The following is a 27,446-nucleotide window of genomic DNA, read 5'->3' on the forward strand; positions in this document are numbered from 1 at the left end:
TTGACAACCTCAGGGAACTGATGGGCAGGATCCCCTGGGAGAATAACATGAGGGGAAAGGAGTCCAGGAGAGCTGGCTGTATTTTCAAGAATCCTTATTGAGGTTACAGGGACAAACCATCCCCATGTGTAGAAAGAATAGTAAATATGGCAGGCGACCAGCTTGGCTTCACAGTGAAATCCTTGCTGATCTTAAACACAAAAAAGAAGCTTATAAGAAGTGGAAGATTAGACAAATGACCAGGGAAGAGTATAAAAATATTGCTTGGGCATGCAGGAGTGAAATCAGGAAGGCCAAATCACACCTGGAGTTGCAGCTAGCAAGAGATGTTAAGAGTAACAAGAAGGGTTTCTTCAGGTATGTTAGCAACAAGAAGAAAGTCAAGGAAAGTGTGGGCCCCTTACTGAATGAGGGAGGCAACCTAGTGACAGAGGATGTGGAAAAAGCTAATGTACTCAATACTTTTTTTGCCTCTGTCTTCACGAACAAGGTCCCAGACTACTGCACTGGGCAGCATAGCATGGGGAGGAGGTGACCAGCCCTCTGTGGAGAAAGAAGTGGTTTGGGACTATTTAGAAAAGCTGGACGAGCACAAGTCCATGGGGCCGAATGCACTGCATCTGAGAGCGCTAAAGGAGTTGGCGGATGTGATTGCAGAGCCATTGCCCATTATCTTTGAAAACTCATGGCGGACTGGGGGAGGTCCCGGACGACTGGAAAAAGGCTCATGTAGTGCCCATCTTTAAAAAAGGGAAGAAGGAGGATCCTGGGAACTACAGGCCAGTCAGCCTCACCTCAGTCCCTGGAAAAACCATGGAGCAGGTCCTCAAGGAATCAATTCTGAAGCACTCAGAGGAGAGGAAAGTGATCAGGAACAGTCAGCATGGATTCACCAAGGGCAAGTCATGCCTGACTAATCTAATTGCCTTCTATGACAAGATAACTGGCTCTGTGGATGAGGGGAAAGCGGTGGACGTGTTGTTCCTTGACTTTAGCAAAGCTTTTGACACGGTCTCCCATGGTATTCTTGCCAGCAAGTTAAAGAAGTATGGGCTGGATGAATGGACTATAAGGTGGATAGAAAGTTGGCTAGATTGTCGGGCTCAACGGGTAGTGATCAATGGTTCCATGTCTAGTTGGCAGCTGGTATCAAGTGGAATGCCCCAAGGGTCGGTCCTCGGGCTGGTTTTGTTCAGTATCTTCATAAATGATCTGGAGGATGGTGTGGATTGCACCCTCAGGACGTTTGCAGATGACACTAAACTGGGAGGAGAGGTAGATACGCTGGAGGGTAGGGATAGGATCCAGAGGGCCCTAGACAAATTAGAGGATTGGGCCAAAAGAAATCTGATGAGGTTCAACAAGGACAAGTGCAGAGTCCTGCACTTAGGACGGAAGAATCCCATGCACCGCTACAGACTAGGGACCGAATGGCTAGGCAGCAGTTTTGCAGAAAAGGACCTAGGGGTTACAGTGGACGAGAAGCTGGATATGAGTCAACAGTGTGCCCTTGTTGCCAAGAAGGCCAATGGCATTTTGGGATGTATAAGTAGGGGCATTGCCAGCAGATCGAGGGATGTGATCGTTCCCCTTTATTAGACATTGGTGAGGCCTCATCTGGAGTACTGTGTCCAGTTTCGGGCCCCACACTACAAGAAGGATGTGGAAAAGAGTCCAGTGGAGGGCAACAAAAATGATTAGGGGACTGGAACACATGACTTATGAGGAGAGGCTGAGGGAACTGGGATTGTTTAGTCTGCGGAAGAGAAGAATGCGGGGGGATTTGATAGCTGCTTTCAACTACCTGAAAGGGGGTTCCAAAGAGGATGGATCTAGACTGTTCTCAGTGATAGCAGATGACAGAACTAGGAGTAATGGTCTCAAGTTGCAGTGGGGGAGGTTTCGGTTGGATATTAGGAAAAACTTTTTCACTAGGAGGGTGGCGAAGCACTGGAATGCGTTACCTAGGGAGGTGGTAGAATCTCCTTCCTTTGAAGTTTTAAGGTCAGGCTTGACAAAGCCCTGGCTCGGATGATTTAATTGGGGATTGGTCCTGCTTTGAGCAGGGGGTTGGACTAGATGACCTCCTGAGGTCCCTTCCAACCCTGATATTCTATGATTCTATGAAAGAGAGAGAGACACACAGTGTGTATTTGTGACAGAGACACTGTGTGTGTGTGTGAGAGACAGAGAAACACACAGTGTGTGTGACAAAGAGAGATACACGCTGCCCCTTTACGTCCGCTGCCCTTTAAGTAGATCAGCACTCAACAGCCTGAAGCCTGCGTGTTCAGACACAGCAACAGCTGCCAGCAAGCTCCCTCTGGAGCCCCGTCGTGCCCCACCCGCTCTGTGGAGACGGGGTACAGTGGTGGGGGGAGGGTGACACCCTGACATCAGCGCCCCCTTTCCTCGCCCCACTCTGCACAGCAGTCAAGAGGCTCCTGGGAGCAGCTGTTTCGGGGCTCCAAGGCAGAGGGCAGGAGCAGTGAGGCAGTGAGGGGAGGGACACCTGAAGTGCGCTGCACTTGATAGCCTGCTGGGTGATCAGCCGGCTGTGCAGCTTGGAGGGAACTTCCCCACTGAAAATCCCTGCTCCAGATTCTTCCCCCCACAAATGGTTGGTCTCTTCCCAAGAGGCATTATTTTGTGCCCACATGTCTAAGGTCAGCCCCTTTGTCTCACTTCTCTGTCCGCATGGGTTGCTTGTGACTCCTCCAATCGCAAGGTTGCAAACTTTAGCGAGTTTCTTGGCATATTTCTCAAAGCCCCAGTTCCTGGAATTAGGGGCTTCTATGAGACTCTCATCTTTCATTTAAAAAACAAAGCAAGTTTCCTGCCCTCCTGACGGCACAGAAAAGATTGAAAACGTGACCCCTGAATACTCCAAAGCCAGATAAGAAATGAAAAGAACTCTAAATACAGTATTTTTGAAATCTTGTGATTTCTTTAGCGAATCTCATGATCTGGGGGGATGATCTTTGAATGCATAGGCTCAGTCTCATGATTTTTGAATGCATGGGAAGGGCAATCCTGACACTGAGTGTTCTCAGCATGTCATTAGCTCCATCAATAGTGACTGCAAATAAAACCCCTCCCTAAAGCAACTGCTGCCCCAATAAATAGATATATCATCCTCCATCCAGAGTGGTGCCTCCCTCTCTTGGCTGGGCACCCTCTGCCCTTCCTGCCTGCTCTAGTGCAGCGCTCCCCCTGGCCTCCCTGAGATGCTTGGGAACCCTGGGCTTGGTGGCTCTCTCTTTCCCATCCTGCCTCCTTAAGGATTCAGCACAGAGCTCTGGCAGAGGTCTTCTTACTCATTTCATCTGCGCTGGGCAGGTGCCAGAACACACTCAGCCACTTTAGCTGCATCCCGGCCTCCCGTCAGCAAAGAGCAGAGTGAGAGCTTCACAGTTACTGATCCAACACACTGCCCAACTCTGTGACAAGGGCGTGCCCCTGGCCCCATTTGGGGTTTGCTCAGCCCTCGTAAAGGAACAGAGAGCTATCCACGAGATGAATGAGCTTGGCCAACCCTGTTGCAGGCGCCCCTGCCATCACTGGGCGTGTGGCTGGGCAGAGGTGCCCAGTGACAGGCTCCGTGCTGCCTGCTCCCTGAATGCAGGGCTTGTCAGGGCTGACTCCAGGGAAATGGATACATAGGGTTTGGGGAACAAAGGCTGGCCTGAACCCCCGCTTAGCTGTGGCCCAGCACCAGCCCAGAAGGGAACGTCAGCTTGGCACATCTCAGTGGAGGTCCCCCAACCAAGTGTGAGCCTGGAACGACCTACCCGTCACCCCCAAAGGAACTGGGAGCCTAGTACTTCTCAGCAATGACCCTTGGATGAAGCATGAGCTGAGAACAATCTGCCCATCACCCACCAAAAAATACGAGTCTAAACTATTTCCATGATCCTGGAATGAAGCAGGAATCTGGAACAACCTGCTCTTTGCCCCCAAAGAGAGTGCAAGTCTAGAACACTTTGAGAACAGCTCAGAACAAAGCAGGAGCCTAGAACAACCTGCCTATCACCCCTGCAGGGTTTGGTAGCCTTCAATGTCTTGGCAACAGCCCCTGAGACATGGACCTAGAACAACCTGGCAACAACAAACCCTGAGCCTTAAAGTTTCCAGAGCGCTCTTTGCAGTGTCACCCACTGAGCCCTGCAGCCAAGGGCACACTGGACCCACAGTGATTGGTTTTGAGTGGAGATGTAGCTAGGCTGCAGAAATGAGGTAGCAGTGCTGGCTGTGGGGGAGCTCCCAGCTACTCCAGTCCCAGCTTCTCCCAGCAGGGGGCACTATAGGGAGTGGAGCAGGAGTATTGGGCATGGGGCAGTTCAGACAGGATCGGGGTATCTCCAAGTGAGAGGCACAGAGGTTCTGGCCTGCACTCACCATTAGCATCTCACTGGTCAGGGAGTTCACCAGGTCCGAGACGGACGAGCGAGGTTCCGTTTTGCGGTCAGACTCGTCATGCTGGGTCTGCCCGGGCATAGGGGCTGTGTTCACCATCTTGCCTCCAGATGGCAACCTTGGGAGAGAGGAGCAGTATGTAAGAGAAGGGGGCAGGGTGCCATGTCCGAGCCATGGGTCAGGCCGTGCCAGTGCAGCCCCAGCTGCTCTCCATCACAGCTGTATCCTAATGCCAAGATCCCCTGACACATCCCTGTGTATCCCTCACACCCCTCGGTGATTCCTCACCCACCTGGCCGTAAGAGAGTTCACTTCAGACCTCCCACCCATTGGACTCATAACCATGGATCCAGGCATGCCCCTCACATGGGCACCCGTCCAGCTCGTTCACTATTGCCCTCAGCCTGGTGCTGATCCCCTTTGTCCTGGCCTCCATCTTGCTCTGGCCCTATAGATGGAGGCCCTCATGTCTCCCCAGCCTCCAGTAATTCCCACCCCTTCAGTGGGGGCCTGGGCATCACCCACTGGTACTGCAGGCTCTCCTGTCTTGTACTGGGAGAGATGGGGGAGGGAGGCAGAGCCTGAGCTATTGCTTCTGCTTCTTTCCACTGACACCCTCCCCTGCCTCTCAGGCCCATTAACCTCTGTGAACACACACGCTCCCTCTCACAGAGAGGCAGCTGCCTTTGTTTGCTTTCTCCTGACAGATGAGTTGTCTGCCAGCCCCGACACATGCACAGCACCTGGGGGAACCCGAGTGCCAGGTGCTACAGGACGTCAGCTCTGCAGGCCAAGTGCGATGGGACAAACTCCCCCAGGGCGGGCAGGACAGCAACATGGCAACCGCGCTGCAGCTGTGACTCCATGGCAGCCCAGTCCTGGCAGCCCCGCTATGGCCTGTAACCCACCAGACAAATCCTGACAGCCCCGCTAAGGCCTGTAACCCAGCAGCCAGGCCATGGCAGCCCCATGCCCCCCATGTGACATCCCATTGCAGTTCCTGGTGTGTTGGCGGCTCTCATTTACAGTGCTGGGGGAAGCTGCCTGGCTATGCCTCCTTTGCTCAGCACCCTGCCATGGGAGTTTAGCAGCATGGCCAGGACTCACCACCCCACTAGGAGAGTGACTGAAGCGTCTCCCACATCAGACAGGCCTTGCTCAGTGCAGGTCAGCAGGGCCTCGCCCTCCTGTCCATGCCTCCCCTGCCCATGCCTGGGAAAGGTCTGATCTCAGTAGGTGCTTACTGCAGGAACCTCTCTGTAAAGATGCTAGATTGCCAATATCTCCCCCACGTTTCTCCTCCTGCTGGCCGCCCCCATTCCCAGCTCTCCCATTTTCTGCCCCTGAAGCTGGACAAAGCACACAAATTGTAGGCTTGTTCCTCCTTCCCAGGAGATGTGGGTTCACTGGCCTTTCTTGTCCCTATTTGTGAGCTGGGTAGAACCATATAGCACAGGGAGCAGGGCTGGGTCAGCCCGGACATCTTCCCCAGACATCCAGGAAGCCAGATCCACCCCTGATACCCTAGCAGGGATGAACCTATCCTGTTAAGACACTAAGGAGAGGCCTTCACTGGTTCCCCCATTGTTCTGACCACGGTGATGATGCCGTCTCTCTGGCCCAGGACATCCAGGCCCCCCATGGCTTGGTGTTCATTCACATACACACATGGGAGGTCCCGGCTATGCTCGTCCTGGTCTAGCAATTCAATGGCCTCTCTGTGACAGCAGCTGGGTCGACAGGTGCACTGAACAGCAGTGCTGGGGGGTTTGATGGCAGCAGCCCCGGCATAGATGCTGCAAGAAGCTGCAAGAGGAGATGATGCACGTACGATTGGGAGGAAGGAGAGATCCAAGGTATGAGGGCGCAGGGGCAGGACACTGGAAAAGGCACAGAGGAGAGACACCGGCATACAGAGAGACACACACAGGCAATGGGAGACATGTAGAGACACCAACATGCAGGGAAATACACACAGAGACACACATACACACAGACCCACATGCAGAGACACAAAACAAAAGCAAACAAAACCTTCAAAGAAACACACAGAATCAGACACAGATACCTACTGACACACTCACAGACAGTGCAGCACACACCTAAATCTTCTAGACAGTGGCATCCACACACAGTCTCTCTCACATACCTAGATCCAGGCACACTGATAAGCTCACAGATAGATACACAGATCTAGACAAAGTGACATAGACAGTGACACACACACATAGATCTAGATGCACTGACACACTGAGTGACACACACGAAGATCCAGCTGCACCAGTACACTCGTAGACAGCGTAAGACAGGCAGATCTAGATACAGTGATCCACTCACAGGCAGAGTGACACACACGGAGATCCAGACAGGCCAATACACTCACGGACAGAGTGACACACACACAGATAAAGAAAGAGACTGAAATAGCTGGAGAGGTAAAGTCAGGTTAAAAACAAAGAGAGAGCGAAAGTGTGTGATTGATAGCTGGAGGTGTGAACAATTCAGAGGTATTTTGTCAACCCCAGTGCATCGACGCAGCTGCAAAGCTATCTGGGAAACGGTTAGCACCGGCGGAGCTCACAGGACAGCAAGAGAGAGAGCGAGAGAGAGACAAAGGAAGAGCAGCATCTTCCACCACAGGGCCTGGCCTGCCTCCTGAGGGAAGGGAAAATGGGAAGAAAGCGTGAGGGGAGAGAAGGAGACACACAGAGAGATTAGTAAACAAAAAGCAACCACCACACCGACAGGACTAGGCACTGGACTGGCGCCACCAGGGCTGACAGGGGGGACAGGGCTGAGCAGCAGCAGCAGCAGCAGCAGGGCTGGAAGGAAGAAGCAGAGAAAAGGGAAAGGAGGAGACATTACAATGTGATACACCACATGGCCACTGTGAACAGGCGTGCTGGGATGGGGGGTAATGGGAAACAGAGAAAGAGAGACAGGGCCTTCCGTGGACCCACAAGCCTCAGGAGCTCTTAGCACCCACCCCTCCCACCACGCCGGCCCCCACAAGCTACATCCCCCTATATCCCACCGAGACTGGAGGGGCAGGGGAGCTTGTGTGGAGAGCAATAGATGGGTTGGGAGGATGTAGAGGAACAGGGAGGAAGGTGGAGTGTGAGGGGGAAAAGGAGATACGGGTGGGGGGAACAGGGAGAGAGGTGAGGGGTGGGGGGAGCAGGAGCTGGGGGCTGGAAGGAAGTGGGGAGAACACAGAGCCTATCATTGTCATCAATTCCAAGGCCAGAAGAGGCCAGTGTGATCCTAGAACTGCCCCAAAACCATTCCTAGAGCAGAGCTTTTAGAAAAACAGCCCATCTTGCTTTAAAAATTGTCAGTGCTGGAGAATCCACCATGACCCTGGGTAAATTATGCCAATGGTTAATTACCCTCACTCTTAAAAATGTACGCCTTAGTTCCAGTCTCAATTTGTCTAGCTTCAACTTCCAGCTGTTGGATCACGTTCTACCTTTCTCTGCTAGACTGGAGAGCCCATTATTAAATAGTTGTTCCCCATATAGGTACTTACAGACTGTGATCTAATTACCCCTTACCCTTCGCTTTGTTAAGCAAGGTACAGTTTCTAATCTTTTAATCTTTCTCATAGCTCTTCTCTGAACTCTCTCTAATTGATAATACCCTGCTTGAATTATGGCCACCGGAACTGGACACAGCATTCCAGCAGCAGCCACGCGAGTGCCAAAGGTAGAGGTCAAATAACTTCTCTGCTTCTGCTCAAGATTCCCCTGTTTATGCATCCAAGAATTACACAAGCCCTTCTGGGCACAGCATCGCACTGGGAGCTCATGTTCAGCTGATTATTCACCATGACCCAAAATCTTTTTCACAGTCACTGCTTCCCAGGATAGAATCCCACAACCTGTAAGGGTGGCCTATGTCCTTTTTTCCTAGCTGTACACATTTACATTACATAGTAAAATGCATATTGTTTGCTTGTTATTAACAGTTACATTTTGAGACCTATTAGTGAGCCAGCTTTTAAGCCATTGAATATGTGCCATGTTAATTTCATATCATTCCAGTTTTTTAATCTAACTGTTATATGGTATCCAATCAAATGCCTTACAGAACTCTAAGTCTACTACATCAACACTATTACCTTTATCAACCCAACTTGTAATCTCATTAAAAAAAAGATATCAAGATATCAGGCTATATTTTCCATCAACCTATGTTGACTGGCATTAATTATATTACCCTCCTTTAATTCTTTATTACTCTAGTCCTGTATCCGCTGCTCCATTATCTTGCCCAGGATCCATGTCAGGCTGATGGGTTATGGGGAGAACAGGAGACTGGGGTTAGGAGGGCGTGGAGGGGGAGCATGGAGGGTGGGCGAAATGGGGTCACTAGGAAGATGTGGGGGAAACAGGCTGGGAGTTGGGGGCCCACGCGGCTGAGAATGGCAGGCGGTGCGTGGGCCTATCAGAGGGGGAATACGGAGAGGCAGTGAGGGGAAGGGAAGGAGTGGGTGATGAGCTCACTCGCTGCAGAGAAAGAGGAGGTGGCAGGGCATGGACAGTTTGATCACCTCCCCAAGAAATCCAGCTCCCAAGGGACCCCCATCCTATCCCTGCACTGCACAGGGGAGGTGAGACTGGTCAGGGTTCCAGGCTGGCTAGACAGGGCCCACCTACCTCTCCGCAAAGTCCCCTCTTGCAGCTCTTTGTTTTCATGAATGACAGGGTCTCTGTTAGGACCAGGCTGATTCTTTCTAACAGGGATGATGTCCTATTCCAGCTGGACCTGACAGTGCAGCCTTCCCCCCTCGCACATGATGCCAGGAGCATGCCCCCTGCTTGCTAACTCCCACTGCAAAGCCAAGGGCAACTGCCTTTGGCTGGAGAAGCCTGCAGCAAAGGCCCAGCAGGATTTGGTTGGGGTGTGTGTGTGTCTCAGAAGTGAGCCCCCTTTCCGAGGCATGTATACCCCAAATTCACTGGCCCTTGCTGCTTAACAGCACTGAGAACTGGCCACTGAGGATGGTCTGGGCAATAGAGTTGGGCACTGAATGGACCTCATCATCTATGATGAGACGTTGAGCTTCCAGGGTAGGCTGCTTAGGGTCAGGGCAAATCCTTGCTTTGAATAATGGGCAGGGGGCCTCTGCTGGAGTTGCCCTTCTCCACCCCTCTTGTCTCAGGCTGGATGACTGCAAGCACCATCCCAAGGACCAAGCTGTTGTGCATCAAGTGGAAGTCAAGTTCAGCAAAAGTCTTCCATAAAAGGCAGGTTTCAGAGTAACAGCCGTGTTAGTCTGTATTCGCAAAAAGAAAAGGAGTACTTGTGGCACCTTAGAGACTAACCAATTTATTTGAGCATAAGCTTTCGTGAGCTACAGCTCACCGATGAAGTGAGCTGTAGCTCACGAAAGCTTATGCTCAAATAAATTGGTTAGTCTCTAAGGTGCCACAAGTACTCCTTTTCTTTTTTCCATAAAAGGCAACAGTTGAAGGCCAGGAGCAGGGTCTGCTACAGTGCTGAGGAGAACCTAAATACACCACAGGCCTGGTCAGGGTAAGAGGGGAATTTTCTGTGGCGTTTAAACACACATCCACACACATCCACCAATGGATCCTTCTGGGGCAAGAGGGGGACTGCCCCTGGGGTTACACACTCTCTCTCTCACACACACACACACACACACACACTCTCTCTCTCTCCTTCCTGGGATGAGGGGAACTGTCCCCATGTTTGTTCACTGCAGAGTTTCCCCCACGTATGCCTCCCCACTGGCCTATCTCTGTCTGCTGGGGAAGACAAGGTATGTGTGGCAACTTTTCCTTAAATTAATCCATGAACAGATTCACAAGTCCTCAGGTTGTGGAGAAGGGACTTGCCTCCCTAGCACCACCGGGGCGTGCTTTCACCAGGTCAGGAGGAGGGGGTGGGGGGGGTGGGGGGAGGGCAGGCTATTCTCCTAGGACCAAGGTGGAAGGTACAGAATGGTATCAGCAGGGGGCGCTCTCTCCAGATTGGCGCACGCTGTGTGCCCGGTGGGAGATCAGCTCCTAGGTCAGTGTGCACAGAATGGACCTGTGCCAGCAGGGGATGCTCTTTCTGGGCTGAGGCGATCTCGGCTGAACATGCTCAGCCCACCCCCACTTACAGCATCAGATAGGGACAGACTGTGCAATGAGATGATCAAAATGGAAGTGCTAAAATATGTACTGAAATATAACCACAGCGAGGTATAAATAGCGTGCGGGTGAGAACGGTGCCAGCTAATTAACACACTGATCATGTGGAACCAGCTTCTTCTTTCTTCACACCTCCTCGCAGCTAGAGATGGAATTTAACATGCACTTGGAGCTGCTCGAGGCCTCTGCCTCCAGTCAGCCAGGCCCCCTCCCCTCCTGATCCCAGTAGGGGAATGAGATGGCACAAAACCACACAAGAGACGGGGGCTTGTGGCTGTCACATCACTCCCCCACAACCCTCGCCTCTGCGAGGACAGCAGGCAGCTAGCAGGGGAAGCAGCCCCTGCTGGGCAACAGCAGAAAGGCCAAAGGACACTGGCAGATTTGCTGGGCATGTGGCTTAGGCAATGGAAAGATCAGGGTATAATATTCTGCAGAGTGTCTCTCCCCATTTTCCTGACCAGGACTTTGGAACAGCCCAAAAAGCATGACACCACCCCCAGACTCACTACTGAGCCCTGTGCGTCCCAGGGCAGGACTCGCGGAGTTCAGGCAGGGCTGTGCAGATGCCCCTGAAGTACAGGCATGATCCATAAAACTCACAGGGTATATCTAAGCTGCAGCACACGTAGACACAGCGGAGCTAGTTGTGATCTAGCCAGCTGGGCTACCAATAGCAGTGAAGCTGCGGCAGCATGGGCTGGCCACCTGAAGGCCAGCCAGTGTGGGTATGTGATCAGACGGCTAGCCAGTGCTGCAGTCCATGCTGCTGCAGCTTCACTGCTATGTATACCGAGCTAGCTAGATCAGAGTTAGTGCGATTATGTCTACACAAGCGGTAATCAGTCCCTGATGACAGTGTAAACAGAGCTCTGGTATGAAAGTTCCCCACAGACCAAGGCTAGGGTCTGCTTCCCATCCTTCCCTGGGGTGACTCTGGGGTGACTCTGGAATAGTCCAGGGGGCTACACTGGTTAAGAGTAAAAAGAGACTCAGCCCCCTGGAGCTCACTGCCCTGAAACACCCAGTCACCCCACCATTGACTCATGGCTGCCAAGGTGCTTGCACATCTGCCCACATGGGATGTTTCTTGCACTGATTGGGGGGAATCTCCTCCCCAGGAGTGAGGGGAGATGGGGCAGTGCCCCACCACTTCAGAAGCTGGGCCTTGGGGGAGGGGAACCAGGAGGGAGTCAGGGCTCACCTGGAGGAGGCTGGAGTGAGAGAGGTTGTGGGGAGAGAGCCTGGAGCCTTACTGGGGATTGGACAGGGCTTGGAACAGCCTGAGGAAAGGGGTGATGGGGAAGTGGGAGCCTGGAGTCTGTGCGGGAGCCTGGGGTGGCTGCCTCCAATCTGCCCTCCATTTTGTCCCACTGCAGCCCTGGCCCCCTCCTCCCTGCGGTCTCCATACTGCCCGGGAACCAGCTGGGGGCCCAGGAGAGGAGAGGCTGCTGGAAGCCAGGGAGTGGCAGTTGGAGTGGTGAAAGCAACTGCCTGCCAGCGAGAGGAAGAGAAACCTTAGCCCCAGAGATGCTAGGAAATATCCTGCCATCCCTGTAGCCGGAAAGAAACCCTGGGATCCTGGGAAACAAAGGTATTTCTCAGATCACAGCTCAGCAGCCAGCACAGTAGCCCAGGGGCATGTGCCATCACAGGAGTTGTATTTGGCAACAAACAACAGGGCCGCTGTTACCTCCCTGGGTTTAATGTGCAAATACCAGTGACTGTGTCGGATCTCTCCATAGAATAGCATGAGAGTAGTAGAGTCCCTCTCCACTGACTCTTCTCTCCCCTCCCTGCAGTTCACTGTCTCCTCCTGCCCTATGCCAGCCAACACTGCAGAGTTAAGTTAAATGCACGGGGTGGAATGTTGGCCCCACTGAAGTCAATGGCAAAGTTCTCCTTAACTTATGGGGCTGGGATTCCAATCATGAAGGTCTTGGTTCTCCGGGATGTGGTGTACAGGGGATTGAATGAAACCAGGAGCTTCCTGGCAGGAGGTCATTCTCCAGCTCTCTGCTGAAGCACATGGCTCTTCTTGAGTGACCACAACAAATACTGCCTGATAATGCACCAAGGAACTGAGACTGGGGGACTTGCCATGGCCTTGACTAATGAGCCCAGTGGACCACAAATTTCCCTGAGGTCCTCCCTCTTGTCCCTCTCCATTCTATCGGTCTTGTTCCCCTCTCTCCCCTGGATCTTTTCAACTCCCCTCCCTTCATGTCTTTGCTTCCTATCGCCCTTAGCTAAGCAGGGTGAGGCTGCTCAAAGGCGGGAATTGGTGTGGCCACCACCCTGCTCCCTGACACCTGTCAGAAGAGAGGGAAGGGGATGAGACATGGAGGTGAATGGGGCAGGGGAGGTGGCAGAAGGGAAGGGAGGAAGGAGGACAAGGACAATTCATTCCTGCCTGAGGAAGGTGTGATTCCCAAGCCCCAGCTCTCCCCCTAACAGGGACGCGAACACCAGGACTAGGTGCTAGGGAAAGAGGAGGGAGCCTGCCACATGGCTTTGAAACAGCACTGTGCCCAACACCCAGGCTACTTGGCATTCCCCCCCTCCTGCTGCGCCAACCTTCTGCTCTCCCTGGCAGTGGGAGCTGCCACCAGCCTCCTCCGACCCTCGGCAGTGCCCTCTCTTCTCCTCCTGCTGAAGCACCCTCTCCCTTACTCATACCTCTTGTCCCCCTGAGAGTTCTGCGCCTGCTGGTTCCCAGCGGTTTGCAGATCAGGTATATTGGCAAAGTCGTCCTGCTCCGAAAGTCCCAGAACCAGGGATAACACCACCATCCGGCCTTCCCTGCACAGGAGGGAGCCGGCCGTGGAGAGGAGGAGAGCAGGAAGCAGAGAGGAAAGAGAAAGAGAGAGGAGAACAAAGCATGAGAAACAAAACCCAGAGGAAAACAGCACCTTAGAGACGGAGTGTGAGGCTACTCAAGGTTGGGATAGAAACCCGCAGTACAGAGCCACAGGCTCCCCAGTTGGAGATAACATGGAGTACAGAGTAGATTGTTGGACAGAGAATCTCCGTAAGGTGGCAAATGCACTTGGCACTTCTTTCTGGCCATGGAGACCAGGGCTAAAGTCAACCAGCCATGGTGCCACTTTTCAGTAGGAAAGAGGCACTTGCGTTATTTGTGGGGAATCCATCACCAGTGGACACTTGAGAATCAGCTCCAGAAAAGATTGTCAATCTAATGCAGGGCGTCTCAGACCTCTTTCTAGTGTGGACTGCATCTTAACAGACAGGCTGCCTTGGGGGCAGTTCCCCTCCCATTGGTGATGGCCTCTCTTCCGGGAGTTGTGACTGTGCAGGGAATGAAGGTTAGCAGAGAAGACAAGATGAAAGTGAAGGCAGGTGAATAGGGGCTGAAGGTTGGTGTGGAAGGCAAGAGCGACTGGGTAACATGGGAAGGATGGGCATTAAACTAGGATTGCTATGGTTATGGGAGGTGTCCTGGTTCTGAAAGAGAGGAGTAATGGTATGCGGTGGAGAGCAATCCTTGGTGGTTTGATAGCTGGGGCTTGTTGATGACCAAAGCTCAGCTAGTGTGTGGATGAAGGTGAGTTGGTATTTTACTGTTGAACTGGCAACCACTGCACAACTTGCCAAAATGCATCCTGACCAACTCCAGAAAATCTCCCATTGACTTCAGGAGGAGTTTCACCTGGATTTGGACCTTCTTCCGAAGTATCACATATTGGCCACAGCAGAGGGAGGATACCACGCTAGACAGCCCAATGGTCTGATCCCGAATGGTAAAGCCTATGGTCATATGGTTTGTGAGGCACATTCATTTCAGGTGATAGCTTTCTGTAAAATTACCCTGTCCTGGGATATTTCTCTCTCTCACTTCTCAGCCCAAAGGAGAAGATTTATTTAATGAAGAGTTTGGGAAAATTCCCATTGTCTGTATTTGAAATTACCCTTATCTAGCTCTAATGTAATCTAATCTAATCTAACCTAATCTATTTGAGGCAGGTGTGTACTGGAGAGATGGTAGTGAGGAATGGGTCCTGACGACAGCTCTGCATTGGGGAGCTGCCATTGGGGACAGTGGTATGCAGGGTGGTTGGGTACAGGGATGTTGGTTCTAGCAGACAAGGTCACAGAAATGTTGATTACTGAAGGCAGGCTGGCTTTACTGCCCCTGGGTGAGCTGGTGCTGGAGATGGATGGAGTTGGAATAAGGCAGCTATTGGGGAGCTGGTACTTGAGAATGATTATAGGAGGCTGCTGTGGAATCAGGGTAGGTATGGAGAATTAACTACGATGCAAGCTGATCTGGATGCTTGGGACAGAAATTGGCCTGGTAGCATGGGTAGGTTGGGTGAGAGGGTGGGGATACTGGAGGGTCTTAGTCGTATGCAGATTGCCATGGGAGGTAGTGAGTAGTAGGAGCTAGAATTGAAGGAGAGTTGGTACCAAATGGGGGAACCTCTGGGGAGCAGGTGTTAAAGAGCAGGTTTTCTGTGAGGGGAAAGGGCCATACATTGGGCCCAAGCCATCCCTGCTTTAGCTCTACTGTGGTCGAAGGCATTTCCCAGGGCTGGATTGATCTGTTGTTTCCCCAGCTCAAGAAGTCCGAGCCAAGTGAATAGAAATGTTCTCCGCAGAGTACAGCCGGTTGCTCAGAAGCATGGACCTTCGGAAAGAGTGTCAGCTCCAAATTAAACCTCACTCCTGGTAGAAGCGCAAAGGTTTTTCAATTCTGAGCGAGCAGGTCTTTCTGACCTTGATCACCGGGCAGCGGTTCTGCGGGCCCCGGGCTCAGACTAGGGACTGAATGGCTAGGCAGCAGTTCTGCGGAAAAGGACCTAGGGGTGACAGTGGACGAGAAGCTGGATATGAGTCAGCAGTGTGCCCTTGTTGCCAAGAAGGCCAATGGCATTTTGGGATGTATAAGTGGGGGCATAGCGAGCAGATCGAGGGACGTGATCGTTCCCCTCTATTCGACATTGGTGAGGCCTCATCTGGAGTACTGTGTCCAGTTTTGGGCTCCACACTACAAGAAGGATGTGGATAAATTGGAGAGAGTCCAGCGAAGGGCAACAAAAATGATTAGGGGTCTAGAACACATGACTTATGAGGAGAGGCTGAGGGAGCTGGGATTGTTTAGCCTGCAGAAGAGAAGAATGAGGGGGGATTTGATAGCTGCTTTCAACTACCTGAAAGGGGGTTCCAAAGAGGATGGCTCTAGACTGTTCTCAATGGTAGCAGATGACAGAACAAGGAGTAATGGTCTCAAGATGCAGTGGGGGAGGTTTAGATTGGATATTAGGAAAAACTTTTTCACTAAGAGGGTGGTGAAACACTGGAATGCGTTACCTAGGGAGGTGGTAGAATCTCCTTCCTTAGAGGTTTTTAAGGTCAGGCTTGACAAAGCCCTGGCTGGGATGATTTAACTGGGAATTGGTCCTGCTTCGAGCAGGGGGTTGGACTAGATGACCTTCTGGGGTCCCTTCCAACCCTGATATTCTATGATTCTATGATTCTATGTGTTGTGGAGACAACAAATAGCGTCATGACCCCGGTTCAAGAGCTGTGCCTTTGATGCTGAAGTGTGATGCAGCCGCTCCGACACGCACGTGCCACTACTTATTACGGCTGACGAGAGCGTCTTGCGGACACTTTCGCATCCCTGAACTTACCGCTCTCGGCTGGCTTCAAAAGGTACTGGGGCGCTCTGGGCAGGGGCGCTGTGTAATTGGATTTGAAGCCGCTGCGCGGCTTGTGTCTGAGATCAGATGATCATTGTGCGAGGCAGGAAAGGCTGGGCATGGGAGCAGGAGAGAGCAGGACAAACAGCACGACACTCGGGAAGGAGCCAAGGTAGAAACAGCCACCTCTTTCTCCTCGCAATTCTAAATGCATCTGTATTACAGATCACGAGAGACGGTTTGCTATTCATCGGCGAGGGAGCATTGTGCTGTGGTTAAGGCACAGAGTAGGAGTCCGGCCATCTGAAGTCCCAGGGTGGCCTTGGGCAAGTGGCTAAGGCCTAGATCCCCACTGCAACCCATGAGAGTTAAGCACCTAAACACCTCTGGGGATCTGGGCCTCAGCTTCTGGGCACCTCAGTTTCCCACTCAAAAGGGGGCTCATCATACATTTCTGTCTCACACTGTGGCTGGCAGTATGATCTCATTCAGGTACAATGACCCAAATTAGGGGCCCTACACACCTGAATCCACCTTTAGTCCCCTCACTAAGCAGCCTGATTTTCAGACGTGCCGACCACCTGTAAATCCCACCAGTTTTCAAGAGGAACCGGTACCTCTGAAAATCAGGCTGCTTTGGCGCCTAGTTTTAGGCACCCACTTTGGATGACACTGGCCTGCTTGAATAAGGCTGGGCTTCTCAGAAAACCCAAAGATCCGAAAGCTGGTCGCTCAATTCCCTTCGCTGCCTTTGACAACCCCAGCCCTTAATCCTCCCAGCAGCAAAGCGGGACAGAAAGGCGTTTTCATCCTGCTTCACAGAGCGGGTCGTTGAGGCATGGAACAGCACAGCCATGTGCCCAAGGTCACGCTGGGTACGTCTACACTGGAGTTGGAGGCGTAAATGCCGGCTCGTGGAGACCTACCCCCACTAGCCTTAGCGTGCTAAAAATAGAGGGTAGCCGCAGTAGCAGGGACTAGCCAGCCACGTGTGTGCCTAGTATCTTGCATGGACTCGTACTTGGGGCAGCTAGCTCCTCCCACCACTACACGTCCATTTTTAGTGCACTAGCTCGATCAGAGCTAGCAAGGACAGGTCTCCTCGAGCTGGAACTGCCACCTCTTGTTCCATACTCAGTGTGAGTCAGTAGCAGAGCTGGGGTTAGAACCCAGTCCGCCTGCCTCCTTTTAACCCCTAGCCTGTGCTCCCTCACTGACCGATGCCAAGGGTCTTCCATCTGATCAGTGGAGGCCTGGTTTCTGTAGAGCACTTTGACAACGTGGGTTGGAAGATGCTAAGTGTATGGAGTTATTATTATTAATGTCCTGGGAGTACACCCTTCCTTGCTGCAATAGGTAGAAGAGAGGGTCTATGCAGGAACCTCCCCAAGGCTGGGACAATGTCCATTTGGTCCCCAGGGCAGTGTCACCTCGTTTGGACTAAAAGGAGCCCAGATACTCCTCCATCTCCATTTAGAACATTTCCCTCTCCAACGGCCTGCTGTCCCCCAGGTTCAGTCTGACACTATCTGCTGGGATCCAGCTGGCGGAACTCTTTAAAGGGGACATTTTGAAACTCTGGGGGAAGTGGAATGTCCAAACGAGGGAGGGACCATGGCCCAGGGATCACTGCTGTAACCTTACGGCCCCAGTCCTGCAAGGGGTTGAGGGGATTCACCAGGTGGCCTCAATTCCCCTCTCAAAGTCATTAGGCACTGAGGGTGTTCAGCACCTGGCAGGACGGAGCCCCACATTGCTAGATTGTGCTCTAGCTGTACCACAGGTTATGGGCTGGGATGCCGGAATCACTGGGTGAGGTTCTCCGCCCTGTGCTATGCAGGAGATCAGATTAGATGATTAGAATGGGCTTAAAGTCTATCCAGCTATGCAAAGGGTGGCACGCTGAGCTGCCAGGGAGCCTGCACCAGCCAAAGCAATGAGGACTAGACAGAATGAATGGGGTCTGATCCTGTTGCAGCTGCTGCCATCAGAAGCATGGGTGGGTTTGCATTGGCAGAGGCCTAGTGCCATCTGACTCCTTTCCTAGGTAAAGCGCGTCTCGGAAGTCAGGACCAGCCAACAGCACGGCAGCAGCTGTGGAGCAGGGCCCTGCAAAGATGATTGTCTGTTATGGGAGGATTAGGAGACACCGAGTGCAGAAAACAGTGGCAAAAAATACCCCTGGGCCCTGGTCCTGTTGTCTGAGTGACACTCCCTGAGTGTCATTGCTGTGTTTTGTTTCTTAACTGAACTAGAAAGGTTTCCTTAGGTGAATGGGAGGCAGCTCAGATGGAGGAAAGAACTGAGAAAGGTCACAGGGTGAGACAAAGGCCAGACGGTGGGAGGGGGAAGGAGAGGTCACATGGGGCCAAACTGAGTGGGTAGGGCTATGAATGGTTGCAGGGGATGAGACAGAGCTCAGACAGAGCGGGAGAAGCTAGGGAAGGTCTGAATGGGCTTCTTCTACTGCGTGATTTGTATCTCAGAAATGCACGGCAATTGACAGGAGAAAGGACTAGAGAGAGAGAGAAATTGGCTCCAGACATACATGAGAGAGAAAAGAAGCGGAGAGAGAATGCATAGGTGTTGGAACTAAGGCTGCTGCCAGACCCCCTGACTTGACATGGTTTCCATCATACACAGGGTTTACAGTTTGGTTCAATGGCTCTCAGCACCCCCTCTACACAAATTGTTCCAGCGCCCCTGAGAGAGAGTGAGGATTCCCCAGATCAAAATGGAGTGAGAGAGAAAGAGAGAGACCTTGACCATACACTCATCTCTGCATCTAGAGACAGGGAATGCAGGCTAGCCTGGTGTGGAATGTAAATGTTACCAGTGAGTCTGGGACGGCTGCATTGCACATGGTGCGACACGCACATCATCCCAACCAAGTTCCAGCAGAGCCTTCCCAGCACGCCGTGCTGTTGTGTCTCCTACAGATACTGGACGTTTTAGGAAAGCTTTAGAGATTTTTAAACTGTTTTATTGGGACTATATTTTGTATTCCTCCGCCTGCAAAGCCAAGTACTTTAGCTGTCATGAGCCTGACTGTTTAGGGCTCAGAGAGAGCCACGAAAGAAGCCAAACTAGCACTCATGTACCTGAACATGCCACAGATTTAAAGTCTGTTATTCTGGGCCCTTCGAGGGCTAGAAGTGCTGGGTCCCATTGGGAAGCAGTTGGAGATCGCCCCTTCCTGAAGGTGTAAAGCTGGGGCTCTCCTAGCCTGGATCACATCTTTCTAGCGATTTACCCAAGCTTCCATCCTCTCCCATTCCTGATCACACCAACCAGCTTCCCTCATGGGCAGCGCATCCCCATGTCAACCACAGCAACTGCTTGCAAGGAAAAGCAATACTAGGCAGATATTTCTGTGCTCTGCATATCTACAGAATAACCCACTCAACTCCAGCCTCCTGCTTATGCGTGTGTGTATGGGGGATGGGGGGGCACTGGCATGCCTGCCTTGCTATTTAAAGGCTCAGCTCCCTCTCTAGAAGAGCAAGCGTTTTCACCCACTTGAGATCCCAGGATGCTTTGCATGGATGATGCAGCCTCGTTAGTGTAGCCTCCTGTGGGCCTCCAGAGGTTAATAAATGCATGTGCATTAAAATGCCGAGGAGCGGGAGTTTGATGGTAAGCAAGATGAAAAACAAAGTTAATGGTTTTTTGGAAGTAATGGAACTAAATGGCAGTGACTCCTCGAAGGGCAAAAGCAATAGAACTGCTCAGCTCGTTCTCTTTCTGTGGGTACTTTTTTCAACCAATTAAGGCTGGAATAAGCAAATGAAGCTGTGCAAACAGAGAGGTCTATAATCCTCTGGAGGGCTAATGAGATTCATCTATAAATCAGGAAGCTGGCAAATGGAGCCTGCTATGAAAATCTTTAAGGCTAAGGCCAGGAGGTAAAAGGGCCTTGGTGCTGAGCTGGGTGTGAACAGCCACAAAATTGGCTGAATTAATAGCAAATTAACCCCAAGGATGCTGATCACCATCACCGGTGTAGTGAATTTGCATCTTCCATCCAAGGATCTGAAAGAGCTTTACGTGGGTGAATTACACCTGACACTCCATGCCCTTGATTAGGCAGGATGGATTCCCTGTCGTGAGTCAGAGCCTCAACTGGCATCAGTCAGAGTGGTTCCTTACCCATCTAAGTAGTTACCTGGCATCTGAACACCGCCCACTCACTAATGGGTTTTAGTCTCAGAACACTGCTCTGAGGTCAGGAAGCTTCATCCCATTTCACGGATGGGGAACTGAGGCACAGGGCAGAGTAAGTGAGCAGCCCGTGCTCATGCAGGGAGCCTGTAGCTGAACCCGAGTTGAGCCCAGGTCTTCTGAAGCCCAGTCCAGAGTTTTAACCACCAGACCATCCTTCCCACCCATCACTGAGTCATGACTTACACTAACTGGGGATCTGGCCCATTCACTCCAATGGCGTTACATCAGTTTACGCCAGCTGAGGATCTGGCCCTACATGTAATACATTCTGTGGGAGTTACAACGTGGTTCCCATTGTATATGGGCCCCACTGGGTAAAGAGTGAACGAAAGAGCAGGGTGCCTTGGGAAAGTATTGGCAGGGGAGGGGCACATGCCCAGAAGATAAGTGCGATTGTCATAAGCAGGGATATAATGACAGCAAAGGACTCAGCTTAGTTCATGGCATTGGGAATGTAAAAGCCATCACTGATAGGAGACGCATTTACAACTGATGAGAGATCGAACGCCTCTAGCTGCTCTCACACAGCTGCATTTAGGGATCACGGCCGTGGAGGATCTGCGGGCTGACACTCCCAAGGATAAGCACAGGCAATTGCCTCCTTCGCGGTGGGAATGTCAGTTTCCCACTGGTACAAGAGAGTCACCCCATGGCAGGAAGAGAATTCCTGTCCCTGAGCTGACAGGCTCCCTCCTCTCCCAAAGGCAAGACTGTGCGCTGTCTGCAGCTGCACCTAGGGACGGATCCAGGACCGCACAGGCACTTTCTCCCGGGTCTGATCTGGGATTTTGGTTCAGCCCATTCTATAGACAGTGAGGCAGCTGTGGAGTGAGGAGCTCTGCTAAGACACACTCAACGGGCCTGTTCTCCTGCTTCAGGAGAAGGAAGTGGATGGGACTTACTGGTTCCCTAAGCCAGGAGGGCTGGGCCCCAAGAGTTCCTCTCCAGCTGTGGCTGCCAAATTCACAGGATGCTTTAGTCTGAGATTTTACTGGATATGTGGGGCAAAGCCATGGCATTAAATGGAAGCGACCAGATTTGATGGGAGCAGAGAGGGAGGGAGGGAGAGAACCTTCTCCAGACACACTTGGAGAGAGAGGAAGGAGAGAGAGCCCCCCTCTTCCTCAGTGTCTCATGGATTGGGGACAGAGATCTACACAGGGTAACGGATGCCTCTGCCACTTGCAAATAAGGATCAGAGCAGTGAAAGAGCTGGCGGTGCTGCCCACGAGAGAGGACAATTCAGTGGCCGGCGTGGCATTGGGCTCCTGCCACTGGCTGGCAAAGAAGGAGCAGATGAAACAAGCGAGAGAGGGAAGAAAAGAGAGAGAACTTACAGGAAGGACTTCACATCCAAGCCTCGGTTGCGAATCTGCCCCACCACGTGGTCCCAGCTCCCAGGGTTGGAGCGGCTCCGGCCGCCAGCTGTCCGGTGCTTGGAGCCAGCCGAGACTCCTTGCCGCGACTGGCCGCTCCGGTAGCCCCGGGGGTTGCTGCTGCTGGAAGAGGAGCTGGTGTGAGACTGTAGGTGCCCCAGGCTCTGGCTGGTGGTGGGCTGGCTGTGGTTGCTTTTCTGGTGCTGGCTCAGCGGCTGCTGGAGGCTCTGCTGGCGCATCAGTGTGCGTGGGCGCTGGCATTTCGGGTCTCCTGCTGAGGTGGGGATATACTCAAGGGTAGTGGCTGTGGACATGGTGGAGTCCTCGAAACTTAGGGAGGGGGAGGGCAAAGGAGAGGAAAGAAAGGAGAAGAAGGTGAAGGGGCAAAATTGGAGGAAGCAAAAGAAGAGAGTTAGAGAGAAGATGCCCCAGCGTGGTGCGCTCTCTGCCAGGAGCCTTCGGAACCAGCAAGCTGTCCCTCTAGGTCTCGGCCCTGTCTCTGCCTCCCGAGAGGCGCAAGCTCTCTGCCCCATGGCCATCTCGCCTTCCCGTCCACCCCACGCCATGTCGCCCAGACTCTGTCCGATCCTTGAGGGCTTGGCGTGTCCGTGCCCATGAGCCGATGCTTGGGATACTGCTGTCCCCGTTCCTTTCCCACTCGGCTCGCAGGAAGCCTGCGCCTTCTCAGCACGCTGGCCGACCTCCTTTCTGAGCTAATTAGGCTGCTGCGTGAAGGCGAACCCCCCAGTGTCCGCGTTGCTTCCTGTCACATGAGAAACACCCCTCTCCCCATTGGCTACAACTGGGCAGCCACTCAGTCCCTGAAAGGGACTGTGAGGTGGGGGCTCTCCAAAGTCCCAGGACCAGGCTCCTCAGCGAAGTTCAGGCCAAGCTGGCGTGAAAAAGGCTCATTCCCAGCCACCCACATTCTGAGGTCAAGAACCACAGAAGCCCCTCAAGTGTACCGTGCACATTCCCTGGGGCACAGTGGCAACGTCAGGCCTGGCGCATGCGTGCGGCAATGACTTCCCAGTATTCTCTCTCCTGACTGGCTGCCCCTTCCTCGGCCCCCACATGCTGGTTATGGCACAGTGCCAATCGGGAGACAGCCCAAAGCCCAGCCATGAGGTGAAAGCCTCTGGACTCAAGCTTTCCTTTGCCCTGCAGAGAAGGGGAAGATGCCTGCTGGTCTCTTGCATCTGTGTTTTTTAGCTTTCAGGATGGCTCTGCATTTAAGGGTCAGATGCTCAGCCGGGGTAAATCAGGGCTGCATCACTGACTCCAAAGGGACAACGGCCAGGTCACAATCTGGCCTTTGCAATGTTTGAACCCTGGTGGAAAGGGCTGGTGGCTGAAAAATACAGCCAGCTGCCCACGTGGGGACAGGGGCTCATCTGGGCATGAGAAACGGAGCGCATGGGCTGACCCAGGACAGAGAACATGGAAAGACAATGCAATGTACACTAACGAACCATGAAGCCAGACCCATGGGTGATCACACGGCTAAACATGCAGCCAGGCACATGGTAGAGCACTCAGATAAACACAGCCAGATTCCTGGTAGAGCACCCAGATAAACACAGCAGAAGACCCAGATTAAACACATGGCCAGCTACATGGCAGAGCACCCAGATAAACACACAGCCAGCTACATGGTAGAGCACAGCCAGACAAAACTGAGCAGACAAAACTGAGCACACAGCTGGGCACACAATGGAACATGTGGCTAGCGCCCCAACTGGGAATGCAATGGCGCACCTGGCTGAAGACGTGTCGGAGCCTTCAGCCGAGCACACAGTTCCTGGATATTTGACAAAGCCCGTCGCTGAGCGCACAGCTGTCACATGAGAGCATGCACCTGGAGCGCAAGGCTGGACACAGGGCAGAGCACATGGCTGGGCACGCATACAGAGCACCCAGTTAGACGCTCGGCTGGACAGCCAATGAAGCAGGTAGCTAACCCTGTGGTTGAACAGAGGAGCATGTGGCCAGGACCCAACTAACCTCTTTGTCCCCCAGCTCTGCTGCTGCCATGAGGTCATGCCTTCGGCTGAGACGTCCCTGTAGCAGCCGGCTGGGCTGAGGCCAGGGTATTCACCATCCACCCTGATGGTCATTTCAAACCTAAGACCCTGCATGGTTCCCAAGGGTACAAAGGAAGAACAGCCCAGCCACAGTGGCAGCAGATGCCACCTCCGTGGCACATACCAGCCGGGCCCTGGGGGAATCGCTTCCACCGTGGCAGCAGCAGGAAAACTTTGTCTACTTTCCATGTGGGTTTGGGCTGTAATTATGGCTGAAACACAATGGTGAAGCTGCGCCTTCGTGCATCACGCAGAGAGCAGAAAGGAGAGAGGGAGAGAAAAAAGAAAGATCGAGAAAGAGAGAGATCAAGAAAGAGTAAAGGGAAAGAGAAAAAGTGAAGTCCTGAATAAGCAGAAAGCCCGCCTCAAAGACCCAGGTGCCCTGGAGAGGTGTGTCACCCAACTGGCATTGCCTCTGGCTTGGCATATATTTTTGGGTTCCTTGGCAAATGTGATTCGGAAGGAGCAATGCCATCTGGGTGATGAGTCCCCAAGCGTGGCCCCTGTGCTGCCTGGTATGACGCAGAGATGGGCCTTTCCCAGCCGCTGCCTTCGCTTCCATGCTCAGTGACCTCATTTCAGTTTTCTATCAAATCCTAAATTAGTCCAATTTACAACCTCTCAGTCACAGGAAACTAAAATTGGCTGCTCTGGGCCCTGAGCCAGTGGAATATATAAATTTCTATCAGCGGTAACTGACGCATGGTAGCCACTTCTGATGCAGAGGGAACTGTACGAACCTGGCATCAAGCACACCTGGCACTCTAGCGTCTGCTAGTACCTACTCCCGCCCCCTGGATACTGCTATTCCTATGGCACAAGCGAGTGAAGGTCGACCTCCTCCAGACACACAATGCAATGGAGAGCCCCATCACAAGGGCAGGTGTCAGCTACAGGAGTGGCTGTGTGTCTCCCCAGCAAAAGGAACTTCATTAAGATACAACCAGGTCTGTAAGGCAGATCAATTCCCTCTGCTAGAAACCTTCTTAAAACAGGGACATCGTATTTAAAAAAGCAGTAAAGACAAAGCCAAAGGGAAATTCATGACAATGCAAAGGCATTACAGTCTAGAAATTCAGAGCTAAATTTTCTCAAACACCCTAACTCTGCCTCATTTCCCACTCTTAAATGCACTAACCACATGTCATAGACTGGTGTCTGTGCCAAGTGCTTCAAGTCATTTTCAAAAGTTTGTCAAATCTATCTATCTATCTATCTAGTTAGCTAGCTACACCCTGCTATCTAATCTAATCTATCTAGTTAGCTAGCTATACCCTGCTATCTAATCTAATCTATCTATCAAGCTAGCTAGCTACACCGTATCTATCTAATCTATCTATCTATCTATCTATCCACCCTTATGCACACTCATACATCATTCCCACCTCAGATGCATATATCCATCTTTCCATCTATCCACCCATCCATCACTACTCCCACCCCCATGGTATCTGAACACCTGAGCTAGTCCTCTCTGGAACAGGTAATGTGTCTGGGGACCATATATAGAAAGTGTGATGTGAGTGTTGTCCTGTCTTGCTCCAGTGGGCATTTGTGGGTGGGAAGGAGAGATCTTTACTCTGTATCAGATGGGTAGGAGGCAGGTGCTCTGCCTGACACAGTCCAGGAGCATGGATTTGAGGAGGGATTGTAGCTGGGTATGTTGTTTCAATGCAGCGATAATGGAATTTGCATATCATAAATCAGAAAGGGGTCTCTATAGTAGGGGCATGTAGCTCATATAGGAAATGTATGGAAAGGGCCATTGGAAAGATGTCTTGGGGATACAGAAGGTTGTTCAGGTACAGAGTTAAGGTTATTTATGGAACCTTAACTCTGAATTTCCAGTTTCTTTCTTTTTTTTCTTTTTTTGTAAATTGAATATTAACTTACAGTTTCCTGGCTTTCAAATTATTCTTTATAACAATAAGACTCTAACAAAATTTTAAATGACGTATTTGAATATGTTATTAAAACCTTACTGGCATCTTAACAAAGCATTTTGTCTGGGAATTTCCTTAGTGTTTTTTAAATGAATGTATTTCAACACAATGATATGTGAAAACATGCCATACATCTATATATGTTCTTCCGAGAGACTACTTTGCTGTATTTCTAGTTAGGGTGTAGAATTATACATGTTATTCAGTGAATTACAGCACAGCATAGTATCTGAGTTAAATACTGCACCATTGGAGTCTGTACCTTCCTGGATCTCGGGCAATTTAGCCAACAGAGATTAGAAATTTAGGGCCAGATCCTCAATCTGGTGTAAATCAGTGTAGCTCCATGTAAATGAACAGAGTTATGCCAATTTACAGCAGCTGAGAATCTGGTCCAAGACCTTTAAGCCAAACTGAGTTACGAGTGTCCTAAAGAAACTGTTTTTTTCTAACGCTGATAAACTTCAAAATTTTCCCCAAGTCCCCCTCTGACATCAGACTAAGGGAGCAAAATTTTGGGGCTCAAAAATTTAGTTTATTGCAAAAGTTAGGCCAAATCTGGACATAGAATGGACTCCAAGAAGTCACTACTGCCGTTAGCCCCCTCCATGGGGGTGGGGCTAAGAATGGTCCTGCCCCCAAGGGTAGGAATGGGATGGCCCAAGAGTGGGGCAATCCATTAGCTGTTTCACTACACAAACCAATGACTCCATATTGGAGTGTTTGCCCATTGGAGCAATCCACTAGTAAGTTACCAGAGCCCCCCGGCTTGGTACTAAGCATGGAAGGGGTAGAAAGCCAGCTGAGCAGCCTCTTACCTTGCTCACTTCCCCTACCCGCAGATACTTGCAGAAATGTAGGCATAACCCCTGGCCTGCCTGGTACCTGTAAGTCTCCCCCCACTTCTAGCACTGATCCCCAGCAGAGCCTTGATTCCAAGAGACTGAGCATTGGGCAGGCGATCTCCCTTCCAGACCCATAGAAAGCCCATGTAGCAGGCAGGATCCCCAAGATTAACTGACTCAAGCACATCCACAGGGCTGCTCAGGGGGTGCTGCCCCACCGCAGAGGATGCAGCTCTGCCAGCTGGGGGAACCAGTCAGCTAGCAATAGTGACATGGAGACGGGGCCCTGCTTTTTGGACATCAAATTAATTAATTCCCAGCCACCAAACCCCACTCCCTAAGGCCTCTCCTCACGCTCCTATCTCAATCGCTATGGACAACCCCACCATCATTCCTGTTGCCTAGGTCTGTAATCTAGGCGTCATCTTTGCCTCAGCCCTTTCTGTAGGTCCTCACATCTAGGCTGGGTCTACACGTTCTCCTGCACATCACCTCTAAGATCCAGCCTTCCTTTTCCATCCACACCTCTAATAGTCTCATCCACGCCCACCCCATCTTGACCAAACTTGTCCTCTCTGGCCTTGACAAAAGCAGTCCTGCCCCACTTATCTCCCGTTCAAAACACCACTACACAGATAATTTTCCAGGCTTGTAGCTTTGACGTTCTCACACCTCTCTTTCCACTGCTCTGCTGGCTCCTCCTCCACCACATCAAACCCAAATGACTTGTCACT

The 27,446-nt window shown here is 51.8% G+C and overlaps 1 protein-coding gene across 8 annotated transcripts in view; it reads right to left on the reverse strand.

Annotated features, from left to right (window-relative positions):
* Positions 1–27,446, reverse strand: part of SYT7 (synaptotagmin 7) — a 176,026-nt gene that overhangs the window by 42,390 nt on the left and 106,190 nt on the right. For 4 of the 8 annotated variants that reach the window (XM_073346935.2, XM_073346937.2, XM_073346933.2 and 1 more), the window contains 3 exons: positions 21,802–22,170; positions 13,257–13,379; positions 4,399–4,534 (listed from right to left, as the gene is read on the reverse strand). In XM_073346935.2, the coding sequence (XP_073203036.1) occupies positions 4,399–4,534; positions 13,257–13,379; positions 21,802–22,170 (628 nt within the window). Of the gene's footprint in view, positions 1–4,398; positions 4,535–13,256; positions 13,380–21,801; positions 22,171–23,844; positions 24,162–27,446 lie in introns of all 8 variants that reach the window. The other 4 variants (XM_073346939.2, XM_073346940.2, XM_073346936.2 and 1 more) reach the window with 3 other exon arrangements.

Source organism: Lepidochelys kempii, chromosome 6 (genome assembly GCF_965140285.1).
Source record: "Lepidochelys kempii isolate rLepKem1 chromosome 6, rLepKem1.hap1, whole genome shotgun sequence".
NCBI classification, from domain to species: Eukaryota; Metazoa; Chordata; order Testudines; family Cheloniidae; genus Lepidochelys; species Lepidochelys kempii.